A 22021-nucleotide genomic window follows, 5' to 3' on the forward strand; every position below is an offset into this window, starting at 1 on the left:
TTGGAGATCGGGAGGAGAGAAGAGGGAGAGACGCTGCGAGAGACACACGCTTTTACAACGATCGTTTGTTAAGCCTTATTTGTTTTTACAACTTGTAATAAAGAAGATTTAAAACTTGAAGTCTCCAACTTAACAATTCACTTTAAAGACAAAGGTCAAATATCAGGCTATGTCTACTGACAAATTGCTGCTTATTTTTTAAACATTGGGGTTGGTGTTTACAAACTGCTCTCCCTTTGAAGTCAGAGAAAAAAAAGTAAAGTGAAATATGTGACCTTCCTGGTGGGGTACATGGAATGTGAAAGGAAAGATTGTAGGTTGTCATTTTTTGTGACACAACAAAATGTAAATATGTAAATACACATTCAGCACTTAGGAGAGCAAAAATTAAGCACATTTTTTGTAATTCTGATGTGATGGAACCAAAGATTTCAATAGGATCGAAACAAATCAAAACACTTTACTTGGTGATGCTCAAAAGATAAATATTGACTGAAATCCGATTTCAACACATTATCATTTGTGTGCAATATAGTTTTATCAGTAAAACGGTATGTCTGTGTCAATTTAGTGGCCATTTCGATGGAAAATGTGCTGAGTGTGCTGCAACCTGATGCTTTACTCACTTTAAAATAAATCGCCCACCTCATGTCCATTAGAGATGGGTGAGTCACGAAAGTTTGTCATTCTAAAAAGTGGGTTGAGGCTCTAAAAGATTTGGGAACCACTGATTTAGACAAATACAGTTACAATAGTGTATTTGTGGACAAATACAATATGAAAAGTCTCTGGTTTGAGGAAACCTATGACAAACACAAAAATAAACTTATGACAGACACCACAGAAGTGGAGTATTGATTTTTTAACCTTGTGACAAATGCCGTTGAGATGGGACTTTGCATTGTCAACATCATTAAAGACCTTTTTACACAGATCTCAAGTTCAAAAGTGTCTACATAGGTCTGATCTTAACCAAGTGCATTTTAATTTTATGGATCTAATTCACAAGGTGCATTACATAGCACATAAATTAGTACTACAATGGCACTATTTGTGTACTACAACATGCAGTTCACAAAATTCCATGCCTCCTAACTTTGCAGTGTGGAGGTGTCTGTCATGTGTGCAATATCCTCACTCAAAGGTCTATCTTTTTGTAGTAAATGTAGTAGAGGCAAGGGGAGTAGCTAAAAATGGAAAATACTTACTACTAAATGGGTAGAAGAGGAAACTTTAAGGAGTCGGTTGGGGTGAGACATGCTCACACAAAACACACACACATAAAAGAGGAAGACACTAGTGATTCACAAAATACATGTCAAAGGTTACTACAGCCCTGATGGTGTCACAACAGGTGTAAATGTACTCAGACTTGGAGTAAGTAAAGCACAACACATGGCCAAGCCCTGGTACTGCAACACACTCCCAAATAAATCATTGGAGACACTGAATTAAAATAACAAATTGTAGGAACTAATGTTAAAGGAATTAAAATACATTCAACATTTAAAAATATATATACATATTTTAAGTAATCAATATTGTGTATAATTGTATTTGCTTTTTTTATTAATGAAAAACTTTCTTTTTAAACAATGCATTAAACATTTTCATTTGTTTTGAAAAATGAATGTTTAATTCATTAAATACATAACTTGTATTCAAGCTTACTAAGTGTTAAACAAAGATAAAAATGTGTGAGTATTTTTCTCATTGTTTAAAATTAATATCTATAAAAGTACTTACAGTATTTATATTATGTTGAGGAGTCAGTGTGCAGTATTTGTTTTTATTATTTCTGGATAATTGATAAATATTGTACATTAATCTACATTTATATTGCACATTACTAGTTATTTATTTACTTATTGATAAAAAATGTAAAAACTTTAATAAATGCCCCCACTTTTTCCCATAAGGAGATCTCCATCTCCATGGCAGATGCTCTGCCGTGGTGATGGACATGCCAAGTAGAACAAAGGTAAAAATGCAGTCTTGAAGTTACTTGCAGTAAGATGGTTGTAAATACAATTGTAGAAGGCTCCATATCCTCATTAGAGAGGGGTGAGGTATGTAAATCTACACCTAGGTGTAAATCTCCACTCAAAAATGATGAGTAACAAAAAAGTGGAGAGTTACTCCTAGGTGTAATAGTCATATACCTGTGAGCAAGTACACATGTGTATATTTACCTTTGTGAATCATGCAAAGTGGAGTATTTAGCTGGGTGAGCACTGAAATATGTTTTTCTTTTTCGAAGTATAAGCTCTGACTGAATTGTGTGTGTTACTGAGTGATATGTTTGATGAGTTCAGAGTTTCAAGCCTACGCACTTGCCTGAGTAAACCTGGATTGCTCTGCCACACTCTTTTGAGAGTCAAATGCTAAACAGATTATCTTGCACTCAGAGGTTTGGTAACATTCTAAGTAGGCCCCAGAGTACCAGATAAAATCACTCCTTTTTTAAAATGTTCTGAGTCTGTTGCTGTGCTCTAAAGGAAAAAAGTACTCCAGCAAAGAGACAGAGACACTTAATGCACAACCACTCACACAGAAAAGTTTACTTATGAAGATACACCGTAGGAAGACCACCTCCCTCAAGGTACTTATGTGCAGTGTTTCCAGTCCTGGACTTTTGTATGATAATCTAATGCATTCTGGGTGTTCTAGTCTGTTTTTTATTCCACTGAACTAAGGAGCCCAACACATCTGAAACCAATGATTTTTTATTGTAAGATTCAGAACTAGAAACAGTGAGCCTTGTTTTCGAGTTTGTCAGATGGGTTAATCTATCACAAACTTGGAGAATGTGCCTCAGCTGAATTACAAATGCATTATAGAATAAGGCAGTAGTTCTTAAACTGTGGTCCGAGGACCCCCGGGTGTCTGCAAGACTTACTCATGGGGTCCGTGACGGTTTTACAAAATGAAATTGTATTAAAATAAATCAAATAAAATAAATAAAGTATATACAAATAAGGAAGCAACATTGAACATTTGATGTGCACTTGTTTTTGTATTTTTCTATATTGTTTTTGGGTCCAAATCATAGAAAATGGTTAGGCCAGGTATCCCCGCCTTAGAATAATGACTCAGTAGGGGTCCCTGGTTCCAGCAATGATCCAGTGGGGGTCCACAGAAGTCCAAAGGTTAAAAAGCACTGGCCTAGGGAACATGTAGCGCGAATATGCCTCACATTTTAACGCAGTATGCCATCCTTCAAACTCTAAATAAGAGCAGCGTCCATAATGACCTGCAGTGAGGTGGTCACTCGCCCTCGTACACCCACACTCGCCCCCTCTCATTCACACACCTACGTACTTCTGAGGAGACTGTAGGTCATGGTACCACAAAGTATGTGGTGCTGAAATGCCTGATTATTCTGTGGGGTGTTATTGCTGCCACCGGGACGCATGATACCCCCTCTCTAGAGCAATCTTTGGCTAAGATGAGAATCACTGTGCTCGTTTAAACACAAAAGGCGCGGCGATCAAAAGACGGGCATATTGACAGGCAAGCCCCTCGGTTCCCGCCAATCTAACAGTAAAGCGCCGCGTGCCTCGGAGAGAAGAGGGGTTTCTTGAGTAATTACAAAAAGAAAGTTAAGAGCAAGCAAACTCGGGCTGTCAAAAGGCTGCTCCTGGCGCTTCTCGCCCACTCCCCCGAGCCGTTGATGTGGTAATTAAGAAGCCGGCGAGAGCCCGGTCAGGTCACCTCGCTCCTCTGATCAGAGATGCTTTCAAGTGTCCCCCTGCGTCGCCGAGGATGACAACAGCGGATCGATAGGCGCTTGAAATGAAAGGGGAGGCGAGGCGAGCCCCGGAGGCGAGAGATTTGGCTCCGGCAGCCCGGGTCCGCTGCGAGCACCGAGCCGCAGAGGTATCCGCTTCCGGGAAATCCGTCCCGGACCTAGCGGTGGAGGTAAAGGGTCGGCATACGGCGGCACTGTAGGGTCACCAGGCGTCCTGGATGTGCCTGACCACTCTTGGATTTCCACCAGCTGTCCCCGCAGATTTGGGGACATTTAGCTCATGACCAAGTTTTTAGAGTGGGTCGACCGAAAATGGTGTGAGGTGTTTTTTTATGTTTTCCAAAGCTCGGAAAGTTAGCAGCTATTATAGGAAAACAATTTAATTAATAGTGAAAATACTGGATTTAAAAAAATGCATTGTATTTCTGTATTTTATGCCTGTGCTGTAATTTTATGCTGATGAGCGCTGACATTCTGGGTGCTCTGTTGAAGTAAAATTGTAGCCCTTTTTCTATTTTTATGATATGTCCCGGTTTTTTACTTTAAAATTCTGATCATCCTTGGCGAAAGTTGCTCCCTGCCTTTGCGTGGCTGCGGCGCTGTTGCGCTCTCGCCCCATGACCCCTCAGCCTGTGAGACTCACTGAGAATACGTTGACAGGCAGTGCAGTTACTCCAATTCCCAAGGAGATACTTACACCTGTAACGCTTACTACTGGCAGCGGCCTTGATTCTCGGCACTAACCTTGACATTGTGGTCAGGTAAGGGAACCGAGGCACGGGTATATAAAGAGATCTGCCAAAGGTCACACAGTGCAAAAGCCGAAATTATATGGTAGATCCCGTGGTTCGATGACCGACAACTCTTCCCTGTGACAGCGATCTACACCTGCCACGCCTCACCCGCTGACCTTGGTGGCAAGTGTGCACCAGCCCCTGCAGATAATTCTTAACATGCGTTCACACCTAAAACCGCAATGTCCATTAAATAAAGTGCCTCGTGCCTCTTGAAACGAAAGTGTTATGATCCAGACCCGTGACATTTGTGTTAGCGACCTTGGAATGATGAAAGGCGGGTTTGGCTTTCTTGGGAACAGAAGTTCGGCCCTGCCGGCTGCTGGCAATATATTGACAGTAAAAATATTACAACAAAAGCGGCTACCGGTGTGTGTGTGGGGGGGGGGGGGGGGAGGGGCTTTCTTTATCTGAACACTCAGACACAAAGCCCCTTCCTCTTCCTCGCAAGGAGAATGCACGAGGGCAGGTAAGGTAAATGCTGCTGCACTGACAGGCCGTAGTGCCCGTTAAACTAACTATTCTTAAACTGTGACCCCCATATTGAAAATGTGTAATCGTCCGGTGCACACAGCAGCTGCAGCGACGAAACGTTTTGAACATGCCAGGACGTGGACACCCGACATGCTCTGGCCCACCTGGGATGTCAAAAATTACGTTCTTTTTCATAACCCCTGTCCACTACAAGAAGTCTCCAGTAACCCTCTTCAGATTAATACCGGGCATATTTTTTCCATTTCCGGTCAGAAGGGCATGTCACCCTGTGGCCCTCAAGGCACTCGGTCATCATCGATCCCAGCTCAATGCCTGTTTGTTTCTGCTTGTTTAAGCAATTAGCCGTGCCTTGCTGGGGCCAGAGGCCTGGTTAAGCAGCCACTCGGGGAGGACCTGCGCCTGCAGAGGCACTGAATCGATAGACCTTATGCCTGTTGAAAAAGGGGTGCTGCTGCTCACGTGGTGTCCACGAGATTTCAGAGCTTACCTGAGTAAAGCAGCGAACCGGAAGTGCTATCTCAGCTGTAACCGGAAGTGCGATCTCCTGGAGCACTGTATTGGTACAGGAGAGCCCGGTGCTCCTGTCAGTTGCAAACTTCTCGTGCATATAGGGGGGAGGAAATCTGATATCCCCGACAACCCCTTCACTGCACTGTTCATGTGTACTGTGTGTATTCCTCATCACTGACTCGCCGGACACATGAAGGAGCACCGACAATGGCAGCGAGTTAATGCCTGTTGCAAATAACAGACTTCAGAAACGGTGTGCGATTGCTATATGTGCCTTTTACAGGCGCCTTTTTCTACTAGTCATGATAAAAAGACCCGCGCGGATATAACAGATGAGTTCTAAAATTATCTCTAGATGTTGTTGTTTTTTACTGGTGTCTTCGTTTGTCCATAGTTTTAATTAACAAGTCAAATACCTTCTTCATGTTCTCATTCTTTGTGGTCCAGTTCACCGGTAGGTGGGTTTTCAAAAATATATATGCTAGAACTGGTTGAAGTGAGAAGCATTTACTAAAACATTTGAATACATCCAGAACAGTAGGATTGAAGACATCCGACCACTTACATTTTGAAAGGTGGCAGGCGGCTATAACACCGTGTGACGTGGAGGGTGCGGGATCAAGCCCAGATGGGTGTGCACGGCCTCTCATCCACCAGAGGTGGATACATGGCTATGACACAAATGTTTACAGCCTTTTATTGTTGCGCTGGGTAGGCGCCCCGGAATTTATGAGTGCATGTAAACATTGAGGTGTAAATTCAGCACTACTGCTTTTTTCATCCCCAATCGAACTTTTAGCCATAGTATGTAATCAACGGGCCCTCGAAAATATGCCGTTCTTGACATCTTTCTGCGTGGAAGCAGACGGGGTGTCATGCTCGTGTGCTGTTTTGCATTTGTGACTGAGGGAAAGGAGCGCTTAAGTGTGACATACTCATTCAAGGTAAAACGGGGTCTCAATCAACTGTCGACCTGTGCCACAAAAAGACGCGTTGAAAGGTCCGTGGGCTTTAAAGGAAGTGGGTCTTGGGGCCCAGGATTCGTCCTGCCCAATTCGCTGCAAATATCAAGTGGACGAAATAGCGCCTAATAGAGGCGTAGCTAGCATTGGTGCAGTGGCACCAGGGCCAACACTCCGAGGAACCCATTCAACACTGACAATTTCGGTGTTTTGCCACCTCAATAGAAGCATCCTTGCGTCACTGCTGCTAATAGTTAAAGCGGTTTCTGTGTTTCTGCGGCCTTCCCTGAAAAGCTGCCCCTCCTCACATAGGTACAGTACGACGAGAAGAGCCCGCTTACATTTCAGATGCTTCAGTGGTGTCTTTCTCCTGCTTAAAGGAATGACTGTTTCTGCCATTTTTGATATAGCGCCTAATGGCGCAGGTGAGACTGTTTAAAACGCTTAGGTTTCCACAGACAAGGTTCACTCTCTTCTCAGATGCAACGCATGATGAGGGAGCCCATGCCACGCTGCGAGAGGTGTGATGTGCGTGTGTGGGGAGAGTTACACTCACCTGCCGCCCCCCCCCCCCCGCTCTGTATAAATACTGCGTGCATTGTTTCGGTAGTGGGGTGGGATGGAGCTGTATTAATCCCTCCACGCACCCACTCCCCACACCAGGCTGCCACCGCAATATTCCCCGGCGACGCGGACATTAATTACTCGTTCGATAGGAGTATGACTGAAAATGTAAAAAAGGGATTAGGAGGCGGGGAGCGTGTGTCCTACAGGAGGGGCGCTCTCCTGCCCCCCCCCCCCCCCCTACTCCAGGAGGCATCTTAAATGTGCCGCCAGCTGCTCTCTTCAGCTGCACCGGCCCTGCCCGGCCAAGGGCCCGCAGAACGGCAGATGCCCGTGTGTGCGTGTTTTGGGCTGAAACAAAACCACAACGCTTTCATGTTCTATTGGTTTCCTTGCTGCCCCTCAATACGCCACTCCCCTAGAGCCGGACAGTGGCCAGCAGTGTGACCCCTAGACCCATGTGCCTCTTTCCTCGCTCTCCCAATTCCGGATAAATAACGGAGCTCCAAGGGCGCTGAACACAAGATGGAGTCTCCCAAACATAAAGCGGGGCAGATGTCTATCGTTGCTGCATTTTTATTATTGGGGAGACGAGAAGCTGGAAGTTAAAATTAGACAAGGTCTATAGCCTTAAATCGGATTATTTTCCAAGAGCTCTTCGCATCTTTTGGGTTTTGTTTTCCCCTGGTGGGACTCAAAAGTGCCTTTCGCAGATCCGCTTGGTAGTTTTACACAGCGACATTTTCCTATTGCATTCATTGGCGACGAGGCGGTAAAACACCGATTTTTAAAGACGTAGGCACCTCACAAGATACAGGTTACCGCATGTTGCATGAAACACAGATACGGACAGGCGCAGACTTTCGCACACACAGACCAACACACACCAACTTTTTAAAGTGGAAAGAGTTGCAATTAACTACATAAAACGGCTGCGTTAAGAAAGTTAACGGGTCTGGTGAAAATTAAATATGTCTTCTTAAAAGAAAGCCCTCACAATTTGTAGTTTCTAAGAAGATGCCGCTGCCGTTCTTGCGAATACAGGGCAAGTGCCTGCCGCTTTCAAACGAAATATTCAGTCCGCCACTCTGTAACGAATATCACATTTCTACCTGTGACCGACAGGCCTTTCATCCATCGTAAGTCGATAAAATTAAAGTTATTCTATTAAGAATGATACACCCGTTACGTCAATGGAAAAAACACTTTTTTTGTGGCGCGCGGAGTATAAATAATAACCGTAGTCACAGTACGGCTAGAAGTCAGCTTTTGAATCTTGCTGACAATTGAACAGGTGAACATCATACAGTTTTTATTTAATTAATAATATGTATGATGTACCTCTAAAGACACACTTGCAGTGACGTAATCTAAAAGCAACCGTTATTGTTTTGCGCCCATTTGTTTGTCATTGTTTTACCGGTTCTAGATTTAGATTATGCTGCAAATGGTGTATTTCCGAGGCACAATTACTCGGTGCAATATGGACGTCCTTTAGAAGACAAGACGAGTTGGCTCAGCGTGTTAAATGATGTCTTTGACATCTCCGAATCAAAGTAGAATCCTGGAAAAGGATAGCTCGGCCTTCCATCTTTCATGGGTCGGTAAATTGAATACAGTTACGTTCAGTGTTGGTTCCGCCTGTTATTTTCATAGCCGAGAAGACGGCAAAGGCGTGGTACGAAGGGCTTGATGAAATAATGAGTTGTTAAGCAGAGTAAAGAGAGTTAGTTGAAAGAGGTACTACTGAAAAAAAAGTGATTGAACGTGGATCCTTGGAAAAAAGAACAGGTGAGTTTGGTGGGTGGGGTGACCTTCCGGCTGTGGCGAGTATACACCCGGAAATGGTACAGGTGCGCTGGGGCCAGGGGTGGCTGTGGGGGTGATAGGGATTTTCTGGGGTGACAGATATTTTGTTGGACCTGTGTACTCAGTGAAAGAGATTCCCCAGGCATGTTTTATTCAGTGTCAGAGATTCGCATGGACATGTGTTCTCAGAGAAAGAGACACTGTGAGATCTGTAGGCTCAGTGACTGAGATGTTGTGGGGCGTGGAGGGTCAGTGGCAGAGATTCTGTGGGGTATGCAGGCTCAGTGACCGAGATTTCGTAAGGTGGGTGGGTTCAGTGACAAAGAATTTGAGGCTCGTGTACTCAGTAACGGGGATTCTGTCTGCATGTGTGGATCATGCAGGATCAGTGACAGAGATTCTGTGGAACATGTGTACTCAGCGACAGAGATTCTGTGTAGTGTGTAGACTCAGTGACAGAGATTCTAATTCATGTGCTCAGTGACAGGAATTATGTGGCCATGTGTTCTCGGTAACAGATTAGTGAAACAGAAGTTGTGGACATCAGGACTCGGAAGGCGCCAGCAGGCCCTTTCCCCAACACAGGTCATACACCACCGACAAGACAATTCATTCGTTGGAAGAAGTATTTATTTAAATACTTTTGTTTAAGATCATAATATCATTAAATCAACTTTACAATCATGCAAACATTTTATGCAAATTAGTCTATTAATCGTTTTCACTGCACATCCTAAATCTACACAGATACGTATATATTTTTCATTTTTGTAACCATACAATTTTTTGACAGGATCCCTTCCTGTCCTGAACCTCCTTTGAACCACACAGGGACTGGTTGTCACCTGTATCCCTAGGGGGCGGGGGTACCCCTGCTTCCTCTGTTCCTTGCCCCCATGATCAGGGTTCCGCCCCCTCTCCAAACACCAATCAGCCAAGGGGTGTACAGGGGCGGCCCAGGGCATGAGCCCCGTGACCACCCCAGTAATCTGGGCTCCCTACCCCCAATCTGGTGTGTCCATCCGCAGGTTGAGCCCAGGACTTCAGGATCCTATCTCTGTTGTTATACCGGGGACCCACCCTTGGGGTCCCCTCTGTTGCTTCAGGTTACAATAGTCTCTCTTCTTCCGCCTAATCTAAGGAGAGGGTGGGTGGGTCAAGATGGTGCCAGAAGGTCCAGGGCCGCCGCGCCAACAGGAAAGAAGGCCGAGCCTTCCGTGGGGGTGCTTTTAAGCCCCCCCACTGGCTTGCGGCGGCCCAGACCGGTTCTGCCCATACGTTGCCCCAACGTTCACAAAATTAGGAGTTTCCGCTCCCACGTCTCGCGAGGGAGCGGAAGCCTCGGCCAGCCTGCGCACAACTAGTGCGAGGGTTAGGCCCCGGCGTCCCCGACCCCTAAGGGGTCGCGCTCCCCCCATGTTGGGGGGGCGTTCTTCCAGTGTGCGCGGTGAAAGGGTAGTGGCGGGTGTAGTGGGGCATGTGTGATGGGTCACAGAGTAGTGACAGAGATACAGTGGAACATGTATGTTCAGTGACAGGATAGTCACAGAGATGTTGTAGGACGTGTGCTAGGTGACAGCGTGGTGACAGAGATGCTGTGGGACATATATGCTGCGTGCCAGGGTTGTGATAGAGATGCTGTGGGACGTGTGATGGGTGACAGGGTACTGACAGCCATGCTGTGAGACATGTGTGATAGGTGAAAGGGTAGTGACAGGGATGCTGCGGGTCACGTGTGATGGGTGACAGGGTAGTGGCAGGAATGCTGTGGAACATGTGTGAATGACAACAGGGCAGTGACAGAGTTGCTGTGGGCATTTGTGCTCATTGATAGTGTAGTGACAGATGCTGTGGGGCATGTGTGCTCGGTAACAGTGTAGAAACAGACATGCTATGGGCCTGTGTGATGGCTGAAAGGGTAGTGATAGAGATAACGTGGGACACGTGTGATGGGTGACAGTGGTGCTGTTGACCGACGTGTGCTCGGTGAAATGGGTGCTGTGGGACATGTGTGATGAGTGACAGGGTAGTGACAGTGAGGCTGTGGGACATTTGGAATGCGTGACAGTGTAGTGACAGGGATTCTGTGGGACATGTGCGATGGTGTCAGGGTAATGACACTGATACTATGGGATATGTGGGTTGGGTGACAGTGTGGTGAAAGGGATTCTGTGGGATATGTGATGGGTGACAGGGATGCTGCAGGACATGTGTGATAGGTGTTCAGGAAGTGACAGGGATACTGTGGGACATGTGTGATGGGTGTTAGGGTATTGACAGGGGTGCTGTGAGACTTGTGATGGGTGACAGGGTGGTAAGAGGAATGCTGCGGGAGATGTGTGATGGGTGTCAGAGTAGTGACAGGGATGCTGTAGGATATGTGATGGGTGACAGGGATGCTGTGGGACATGCGATGGGTGACAGGGATGCTGTGGGACATGTGTGATGGGTGTTAAGGTAGTGACAGGGATACTGTGGGACATGTGTGATGAGTGTGAGGGTAGTGACAGGGGTGCTGTGAGACATGTGACGGGTGACAGGGTGGTAAGAGGGATGCTGCGGGAGATGTGATGGTGACAGGGATGCTGTGGGACATGTGTGATGGGTGTCAGGGTAGTGGCAGGGATACTGTGGGATATGTGGGTTGGGTGACAGTGTTGTGAAAAGGAATATGTGGGATATTTGATGGGTGACAGGGTAGTGACAGGGGTGCTGTGGGACATGTGTGATGGGTGACAGGGTAGTGAGAGGGATGCTGCGGCACATGTGTGATGAGTGTCAGAGTAGTGACATGGATGCTGTGGGATATGTGGGATGGGTGACAGGGTGGCGACGGTGATGCTGTGGGTGGATGTGCTTGGACACAGGAGAGGAGTAAGGCGAGAAGGCGTGTCTAGGATGCTGTAACGAGGCTGCTTGGAAAAGATGGAGGCGCGCCTTGGGGGTGTGGAGGGGTGGAAGTATCAGGGGCACTCTGGGACGCGTGTGCTTGGGGAGAGAGCTGAGACTGGGATGCTGAGGGGCAGGTGTGCAGTGAAGGAGTACAGGCGTGCTTCGGGGGCGGGGCTAATGGTGTGAGTGGGATGCTGGTGTGCATGTGTGCTCGGTGCATGGCTTGACCTGCCTTGGGGCGGGGAAGGGGTGGCGAGGGCCACGTGTGTCCGGGGACAGAGCAGCCGTGGGGCACGTGTGCTGGTGCCAGTGACCCTGCGTCCAGGACCTGGGCTGTAAGACACGGGGCAGTAAAGGAACCCGGGCGCACTCGAGCCCAGAGGAGTCGTGGGGGGGAGGGGTAGTACCGCACGGAAATCCGAGGTCCTGATCAAGCCCCCATCCTTTGACACCTCGAATCGCAGTGCCTGTCTCGGGTCGGTCAGACTACTGAACAATTCCCAGGCCTGACTCATGGGGCCCGGCCTAGGCCTCTTCTTACTACAGAGAGCAGCTTCCGGCCTCCTGTGAATTCACTCATCTCCACCGCTGGCCCCCAGTCGCTCATCTCTTGTCCGGAGCGAGGGTCTCTGCCCTTGTCCGCCAGAGGATGTGAGTGCCAGCGCCCCAAAGCCAGCCCAGCGCCCACTGTACCATGAACTGTCCGTTTTCTGGTTTTCGCTCCCCATTCTGTGCCATTCCAGCAGCCGGCCCACCCTTCACCCTCGACTGTACCCAAGAGATGCCTGGTGTCATCAGAGTGATAATCTGTCTCTTGAGGGGACCCTGGTCTTCCCAGCTCCATTTACTGGATCCATCCATTCATCCATCCCCTTGCTGCTTCTTCCTTTCCATTCCCTTAACTTCACGTCACTTCCCTGCTTTCCTTTCCTTCCAGTCACTCTCCCCTCCACTTTCATTTCCTTCCACCTTCAGCTCACTTCCATTCACTTCTACCCTTTCCTTCTGATCCTTTTCACATGTTCTTCCTTCCCCACTGCCCTCCCTCCTTCTCCCACTTCATGTGTCCATCAATCTTCCTTCTTCTATGGCTTCCTTTTCTTTCAACAGTTCCAATTTTGCCTCTTCAACATCATCCTAATGGATTTATGTTTTGAATATCTATAGTCATCGATGTTGAATCAATCTATCTATCTATCTATCTATCTATCTATCTATCTATCTATCTATCTATCTATCTATCTATCTATCTATCTAGCAGTGCCTGTCTCCCTATCTGTCTGACTGACTGACCCATCCCTCCGCCCCGCCTGCCCCTCCGGTCTGCCTCCCTGCCTGCCTGGCCCCTGTCTCCTTCTCGTGCTCCAGGCCGCCCCCTCCCCTCCTCTGTGCTGAGCGGGTTTGGTGGGATCTCTGCCGCTGACGTCACGTGGCTCCCAGCGCAGAAAGGGAGAGAGGGAGAGTGAGGGGCAGAGAGGGAGCCTGAGTGCAGGAGGGGAGAAGGAGCCGGAGTGCAGGAGGGGACGGGGAGCCGGACTGCAGGAGCTGCTCAGAGACCAGGGCTGCAGCAGGGCGCCCGTGTCCGGGGCACCAGAGGACCAGAGGAGCTCTCATCCGCCGAGGAGCAGACTGGCCGGGAGCCCCGCTGCTAGAGCCGGTGAGTAGGAGGCCGTGCACTCCCTCCCTGTCCCCAGATGGGAGGTTGTGCGGGTGCTCGTTCCACAGGGGTCCTCAGGCTCGGGGGATCTGTGGCTCTCTTCGCTCTCCTCATCACTGTGCACCCTTCTGGTGCCCTTGCGCACGGCGTGCAGCTGCAGACACATGTGGAGCCCCGAGGGTGCCTCCACGCGCTCTTCTCTGCACTCATGTCCACCCCACGCTGGTACAGCCCATGTACCCATGTGACGCCTGGGCACCGCACATGCAGCCACTGAACAGCAGTGTGCAGCTGTGGCACTCCCTGGGCCACGCAGCGTCTCAGCTCCACCCACCACACCCTACCCACAGCGAGCACCTGAGCACAGCCATGTGTGACCCTATGCAGCCCAGCCACCCCGTGCAGCCCCTGAGCACTACATGCACACGCTCCCCTCGTGCAGCCAGTGCTGCAGCCCATGCCTTCTATGTAACCCCCTCGCCTCTCCGTACCCGCTATCACTCCAGTCCCTGTGCAATGTCCACACCCACAGCGCTGTGTTCCCGTGCACTCACAGCGCCCCCCGCCTCAACCCCTGTATTCTATGTACCCCCCACCGCTCCGTACACCCCAATCCCCCCTGTCCCTGTGCAGTCACTACCCCCACCCTACAGCCCTGCTTATCCGACCGAGCCCAGAGCGCCGCTGTGAACCCCTAGCGCCCATGGGGCCCCTGCCTCCTCCACTCTTATCCCTGCAGCCCTGGCACACCCCACATACGGCCCTTGCGGAACCCCACTTCTCGCGCAGCGTCTCCCTGGAGCCCCCGTAACCCCCTGCCCGTACACCCACAATCACTCCGGTTTCTGTGCATGCAGTCCGTACTCCCACCCTACAGAGCCCCGTGCACTCAAAGCGCCTCGCGGCCCCCTGCCTCAGCCGCTGACTTCCTGCAGCCCTTGCACACCGTCTGCCGCCCCGTGCACCCACAAACAGCCATTCCAGGCCCTGTGCACCCCGCCCTCCCCTCTCTTGTCTACCGCCTAGCGCCCCGAGTACCCTTGTACAGCCCTAGGACACCCCAGCGCAGCAACCCCCCTTCCTCGTTCCCCTCGGGCAGCTTCAGCCCCAGGCATTCTCCTGGTGCCTCACACCACACGTGCGTCACCACCAAGCCACAGCCCTGTGCAGCTCCCGCTCCACCCTGTGCCAGTACTCGACACCCCACTGTGCAGCAGGGCATTCCCAGTGCACACCCAAGTACAACTGAACCACTCATTGTACCCCCTCTGCAGCCGCTGGACCCCCACCCCCAGCACCTGTGCATTCACTCGGCACTGCCTGTGCACCACACGTCGAATAACTGCTACCCCCCCCCACCCCCCACACACACACACAACCTCTGTAAGCAACCCCTTTACAGCTGTTACCACCCAGGGAGGGCCCGTACATGTCAGAGGCGGCCTCCTCTCCGCCACCACTCCAAACACGTTCTCCATCCAAAGCAAATGCCACGACACCCACACAGTGCCCAGAAGTCTCACCAGCTGCTCGTTGGCGCATGATAAATTAGGGGAGAACAGCCCTTCGCTCACCGCGGATTATTGTCCGCTTCCATTAACTGCTCGCGTCTTTTAATCGCTTTTAGATTATTTCACTTTAGCCAGGTAGTGGGTCACTTCAGGGCTGCCAGATCAGCAGCTCGATTAAATGGCAGGGCCCGTCTCGAGGGAGGAAAGCAGACATCAGTACAGGCAGCTTCTGCTGTCCCAGGCCGCTCATAGCAGGCCCTGTGCTGGTTCAACCGTCGAACCCCACAGTGGTCGTTTTTTTATTTCTGTTTTTCTCTTTTTTTGTCAGCTGTTGGTTGCGCTTTAGCCTTCGGTATCAGAATCGCAGTCACAAACATCTACGTGAATTGCATTGCAAACGCGCGCCATTTCAGGCCAACGCATTCCATCTCCGTTCTCCGTGACCACCTGGCCTGGCATCTCCACACAAGTCGCCAAACAGGGATAGAGGCGAAAAATGATTGTCTCGGAAAGGGCAAGGCTAAAAGAGACCCTGAGCCACAGGAACTATTTAAGAGGATGAGTGAAAAAGGGTGAACTTGCATTTACTTCACCAGCATGGCCTTGTCTGTCCCACGGTTTATGACAAGTCTCATCTAACCAGAGGCGTTTTAAGGCCGAGCCTAGTGGGCGATGACCCGGGGCACCAGCCTCTCAGGCGGCCCCTTGGCAGAGCCCTGATGGCCTTGAATCATTCTTAAGCAAATTGTTTCAAATACGGTTTTCCATTATTTTATTCAATGTGGGTTATCTGTGGGTGTCTTTAACAGACATTTTGTAGAGAAATGTTGTGTTGATGTTTCACTCAACCTCCATAAAAGTTTAAGAGCAAAACGACCTCACAAAGGAGAAATTGGAGGGGGTCAGGGATATTATTGAATGCTAGTGAGCTGCTGATTTGCTACAATATTGAAAACACAAGTCACTAACTCTCAATATTAGATGTAAACACGTTTAGAATTTGAACCAATGTGTCTGTGCACTGTCAGTGACCTGGCCAAAGTTGAAAAGCTGAAATTGGGCCATAAATTCAAACGTTCCGCATAGGGGCCCCCAAAATATGTTTAGCTCAGATCCCCCCCAAAAACCTTTAGATGTCCCTGCATGTAACACACACGCCCGTTTTCAATTCATGTCACGCCCAATGCGTAGCTTGTGACAAACGAACGCTATTTTCTCATCGATTTGAGGTACTGCAAATAACTATTGCCCTGTCTTTCGAAACATAGTCTTTTTTTAATTTTACTTCCTTGAGGTGGACCTACCTTCTAACCCTACTCACACATTGGAAGACACGTTTGTTCGACTTGAAAAAAATCACATGTAGTCAGTGTTAGCGGCCAAACGCTAATTCGACGTGCTTGATATGTTTATATTTCTCAAAGCGCATTGAAGTGGTCGAAAGGAGGCGCTGTGAGGCTGTTTACAATCCCTAAATAATTCAAGCATGCATTTTCAACCAGAGCTCACGCGTAAACGCTGCACCGGGATATTGTGCCCCAGTAATGGAGATGCGGACTGGGCGCCGGTGCCGACGAGGGGACTCGTGCGCTTGCCTTGTGCATTATTAATTCAAGATGCATAAATTAGATGCCTGCTTTCGTGCCGCATTGTTCCGTCCTCTGCCTATGCAGTGCGCGCGACTAGGCCTGAAAGCACGCATTAATAAACACGGTGAAAGGCGCTACGTAGTGCCTGCACACCGGGAAACACGTCAGAATTTAATTCACATATGCTTATTACCCTGTCGAGGCGTTAAAAGCTAGTATCGTATAGTTCACAGTGATGAAAAAAGCTAGGTAAATGGACCGGGGAACCCCCCTCCTTCTCACCTCCTGATCTGCACTTCATATCGCGATATTAAACTGCATGAATAATTGTCGGCGACAGATTGCTCCGCAATGTAAACAAAGTGAGCACTCCCAGCTACTGCAGACCTTTTGCATACACAAAGCATTTCGTGTGTGTTAATTTTACACCAGCAACATTGAACACGTATGAGTCAGAATGAGAGAGACCATGGCAACATTTTGTAAGAATAAACTAAGGTGCATATGTGAATTTATTCTCAGCAGCATTGTGTGTGAGAGAAACAGAGGGCTTACTGCCAACAATTGCATAAATAAAACAATCTGTTTGTCTTAATTTGATGTTATCATCGTTCCGTGTGACGTTATGGCAAAACTGCACACGATTAAGTATAATTAAATTTGTATATTTTAATTTAAATAGTAGCGATATTGTGTGTACGAGAGAGAGGTTATTACAAACTCCTTCGTGACTAAAACAATTTGTATATTTTAACTAAAATTTTATCAATGATGTATAGGAGAGAGCGGTTTTAGCACTCCTTTGCGTGACTAAACAGTTTGTATATTTTAATTTAAATAATGACAATGCTGCTTTTAGGTGGGAGAGGTTATAGCAAAGCCCTGCATGAGTAAAACAGTTTTATTTGTGAATTTAAAATCGGCAACGTTGTATATACGTAAGAGAAGTTAGTGAAACCTTTACATAAATGAATTCTTATATGTAACACTAATGACGGTGATATTGCGTGTGTGAGAGAGCGCGAACCACCATGACATGCCCGTTTTGCCTTTATTTGAAGTGTTTACCTTAAATGATGCCAGCTCCAATGCACTGTGATTAGACAGTTTTCGGGGGCTGTGAGCGGCTCCGGGGCACAGACGGTGTCAGTATACAGGGTGCACTCCCGGGGAGTTTCGTGCGCAAAGCACATTTTGGAAAAGGTTTACCCAACCGCTTAAGACTGGGGAACAAACACGGCCCACAAACTGTGCCTCGCTTCAGGAGCGGAGCGAGCGGGAGCCCCCTCAACACTATTTGTGAAACTTCCATGAAAAGGCGCTTGGTGAAGAAATCAAAGTTGGCACTTCTTCGCGAATAAAAAAAAAACAACTATTGCAAAATAAGGCGCTTTCTCGGAATCATGAAGTATTTTTCTCGGGCCTTGTTTTCGTCGGCGTTTGGGCCCTGCAGGCAGGAGGTTTTTTTGACAGCAGCGAGGAATCCTCGTCCCAGGGAGGGAAGAAAGAGCAGATTACTGGGCTGATGACATGCAAATTCCTCCAGAAATTATCATAAGTAAACATGGGAGCCCTGGGCTCATAAAATCCCATCTGTGTTACTTCATATCGAGTTAGCAGAGAGCTGTGATAATGAATTTTGTAATATCTCACGAACAGACATCTCAATCAGGCGCTAATCCGGCGATTTCGCTGCGGAATCACTCAAACCCGCAGCCCCCCGCCGCCCCCCAAGTTTGGCACAAAGCGACACGTCGAGCGGGAGGGCTTCAAGGCGGGCGGGGGCTAGGCGCGTGGGAGTAAAGGGGAGGGGTCACCAGGGTGCAGGCCAAGCTGCTACCCACAAAAACGTCACCACCCCCGACATCTCCACCAACATATGACCTGCACCAACGAGAGTGCCCCTGCTGCCCTCTGCACACAGAGTATACCAGGCCTCGTGTTTGTAGGCAACGTAGCACTGTCCGCTATAATGCACATCGACTACTTTGTACTAATCTATCTATCTATCTATCTATCTATCTATCTATCTATCTATCTATCTATCTATCTATCTATCTATGTCTGTCTGTCCATCTTCCTTTACCAACCCTGTTTAACGTGTAAATATTAACACATGTATATACCTACCTCTTTATATATTTACCCGACTGCCTATAGATCTCGACGGGTTAATCCTCTATTTATTAATTAAATCAACATTTTTGATATCGGTCAATTAAAATTTATTTATGTTAATTTCTTTGTGTTTTTGTCTCCCTTTAGGAGTTAGTACGAACATGTTTGCCTATATAGATATCTAAATGTGATTATCTATGTACAAATATAAATGCATTCATATATACATTAAAATATACAAGCACCCTGCCTCTCGCTATAGACGAGGCAGATAAAATGATTTACATCCATACCGGCACAGGTGGAGCTCGTTTTCCAAGAAGTGGATAAAATCATTTACGAACATCTCAATTTTAAATCTGATTAAGGGGCTTAGGTCAGCTGCCATTTTGTAGTTTCTGATTAGCAACAGATTCTCGAGCAGGTAATTGCATGGCGAAGGCCGAGGAGCCTGTAACTCACGGTTCTTGATCACAGGGACGGGTCCATAGCGCAGGTTTGCGAGTGTAGGGAACATTAAGGCCGTTCGAGAATGTTAGGCGCTACACCAGCAGTGAAAACGGAGGGGGGGGGGGGGGGGATTTACGTCTTTCATATTCCTACAAGTGAATGACGAGTGATATCCACTCTGTGAAATAACGTCATGGGATGCTGCAAACTAAGCGGGTTCAACGCTGTATCTTTGAAAGCAGAGTCTGGATTTTACAGCTTCTGTCAAACAAATTCGAGTCACCTCTTCCCAGGGCAGGTTTGTGTGTGTGTGTCTTTGTGTAAATCTGGAAGGGCATGATATATATTGGCAGTAGCGCTCTCTCCCCGACCACCACCACTATAAATAAACAGATTTTGCCATGCAAGTGAAAATAAATGTAGTCCAACAAGAGGTTATTTGGAGCAAATGTGCTAAGAGTCACATTACTAATGCACAGGTCACATTGAAAGTTAATGCACCCCTATCAGATGTGCTTCTTCTGAAACACATTCATGATTATACTATGGGTGTATACATTCAGACTGTTCTGTGCTTCTGAATATGTAACTTATGTGTATAACTACTGCACTAGATAAAGAAGAATATATGGAGATGATCATCTCATAATGTGCTATGACCAACTCAAGGCTTCACCTCTCATTAACCACACCAAACAGTGGTAATAAATAGGATACTACACTGCCTGTGTGTGCACGCCCCTGGTGTGTATATATATATATATATATACATATATATATATATATATACACATACATACAGTTGTAATTAATAGCATTCTGCCCCGTAGCTGGGTGCAAACACACACGTATATATATATATATCAATAAATATCTCTCTCTCTCTCTCTCTCTCTCTCTCTCTCTCTCTCTCTATATATATATATATATATATATATATATATATATATATATATATAGATACATATGTTTGTGTGTGTTTTCTTTTTTAAAAAGGTTGCTCCATGTCTGCCGAGTACTATAAGCAGTGTAGCACGTATACGTACGTGCAGCTTCGCGAATAGTTAGTTTTTTTTTACTGTTGGTAATTGAGAACATTACACAGGAGAGGAAGGCTCCAGGTGCCCTGCTCCCGGCCATTACAGTAACTATCAAACAACAAAATACACTCTATATGTGGATCATGACTGGTGGTATTTAAACACAACTTCGACAGGAACCTCTAAACCTTGGTTCATTAGAAAAATATTTTGTGGGTCCCCGAGAGATTGGGGTTTCAGCATCCTAATGAGACTCTCCCCTCAACTCATTCTTCGGAGCTTTGCTATTGTCCCTTTTGAATCAATATTCTATTCATAGCATGTAAACAAAGGCTTCGCCATTCCAGTTTCAATCTGTGCCCATTGCTGGCTGCATTTTGTACAGAAAAGTGTCCGAAAACTCAATTTACAGAATGTGATTTTAACAAACCAAATGGTGTGTTGTTTCCTAAGATTTTAAATTTTTTATACACATACAAATAAAATATGCATTTCTCTCGCTTTTTTCACTACAGACAACCAGCATCACTTATCCTATTTCAGTGTTTCCAATAAAGGTTTCTATGGTTTTAAAAAGCGCCTGTTTAGGCAAACTGCGGAAGAAACATAATATTATATTAAAAAAGTGGAAACGTGTAATATCAACCTGTTTTGCCATCTGGGATTGCACGTGACATTTGTTTTTTGAAGTCACAAGAATACTTTGATGGTAACACATTACCTTATTACATGGTTACCCCGTGTGTATCCTCTCTCTCCCTCTATATGAATCTATATAAACATTTAATGGTCACTATCGTACAATGTGGCCTAAACAGCGGCGGTTCCAAACCAGATGTTACCCCGGAAATGATGCCATGACTGGACATTAATTTCCGGAATTTGCAGACATTATATCGTTTGTATGAATTGAATTCAGCAACTGATGGGAGGCCTGGAGGTGTATACAGTAAAGTGCAGTGACGGTCAATATTTTGCAGTGCTTTTGTCACAGTAATCACCTGTTTAAACGCCGTAGTATAAAAAGAAAAGCGTTCACCTCTGCCCCAGTGCACTGAACCCTAGAACACCCTCCCTATGAATTTGGCGTCTTTGGAGTCATGGCTCACCGAGACTGAGAGGGCACCGAGGGCTGCACACATCACCCGACCCCGCTACTGTTTCAAAGGGTGTGGTTGAATGTTTGGGTGTGTATGTATACTAGAATACTGCAGTTCGCTTGTTTGGGAAAAGGCATCTTAATTACTGGGAGGGGGAATTATTGGCCGTATAAGTAAAACATCCGGTTAATTTAGTGTCTTCTCTTCCAGGTCAAAATAACGAAGGGGAAATGGATTCCAACTGTCGCAAACTGGTCTCTGCGTGCGTTCAATTAGGTAAGTCCGGAAGTTCCGGTATACTCTTAAGGTGTATGTGCTCTGGCGAAGGAACTACCTCGGCGCTATATAAAGGCGCTAATAAATGAGTCCCGAATGTCAGCCCGCGTGACGTCCACGGGAGACGCAGCATTTCCTATTGCCTACAGGTGCGTACGGCACTGGAAGCTTCCTGTGGCTACAGCCTCTGACCAGAGGCCTAGCGCTCCGTGGTGCTGCCAGCTCTGGGCCGCCTGGGGTTCTGGGGACCACTCCCCCTCTGGGTGGGGCTGAGGTGGCTGACCTGCTTTTGGGGTGGCGGGTCAGGTGCAGACATTTTTTTAAGTCTTATGTAAGGTGAGCTAGACCCAAAGGTATTGGAGCGCTTCACGTAAGCGCCAGTTATATTGCATTTCCCATAAGCACCAGTTGCATTACACAAGGACACATTCATTTTTGCTAGGTACGGAGAGACTGGGTGACTTGCCCAGGATCACAGAATGTTGAGCCAAGGTCGGCAGCTC

At 47.3% G+C, this 22021-nt stretch overlaps 1 protein-coding gene across 1 annotated transcript in view; it reads left to right on the forward strand.

Annotated features, from left to right (window-relative positions):
- The first annotated feature begins 13230 nt into the window (after positions 1–13230).
- Positions 13231–22021, forward strand: part of PITX2 (paired like homeodomain 2) — a 61848-nt gene continuing 53057 nt past the window's right edge. Inside the window, exons 1-2 of the mRNA XM_069230240.1 lie at positions 13231–13434; positions 21453–21518. Coding sequence (XP_069086341.1) covers positions 21473–21518 — 46 coding nt within the window. The 5' untranslated portion in view covers positions 13231–13434; positions 21453–21472. The remainder of the gene's footprint in view (positions 13435–21452; positions 21519–22021) is intronic.

Source organism: Pleurodeles waltl, chromosome 1_1, assembly GCF_031143425.1.
Source record: "Pleurodeles waltl isolate 20211129_DDA chromosome 1_1, aPleWal1.hap1.20221129, whole genome shotgun sequence".
In the NCBI taxonomy this organism is placed as follows: domain Eukaryota; kingdom Metazoa; phylum Chordata; class Amphibia; order Caudata; family Salamandridae; genus Pleurodeles; species Pleurodeles waltl.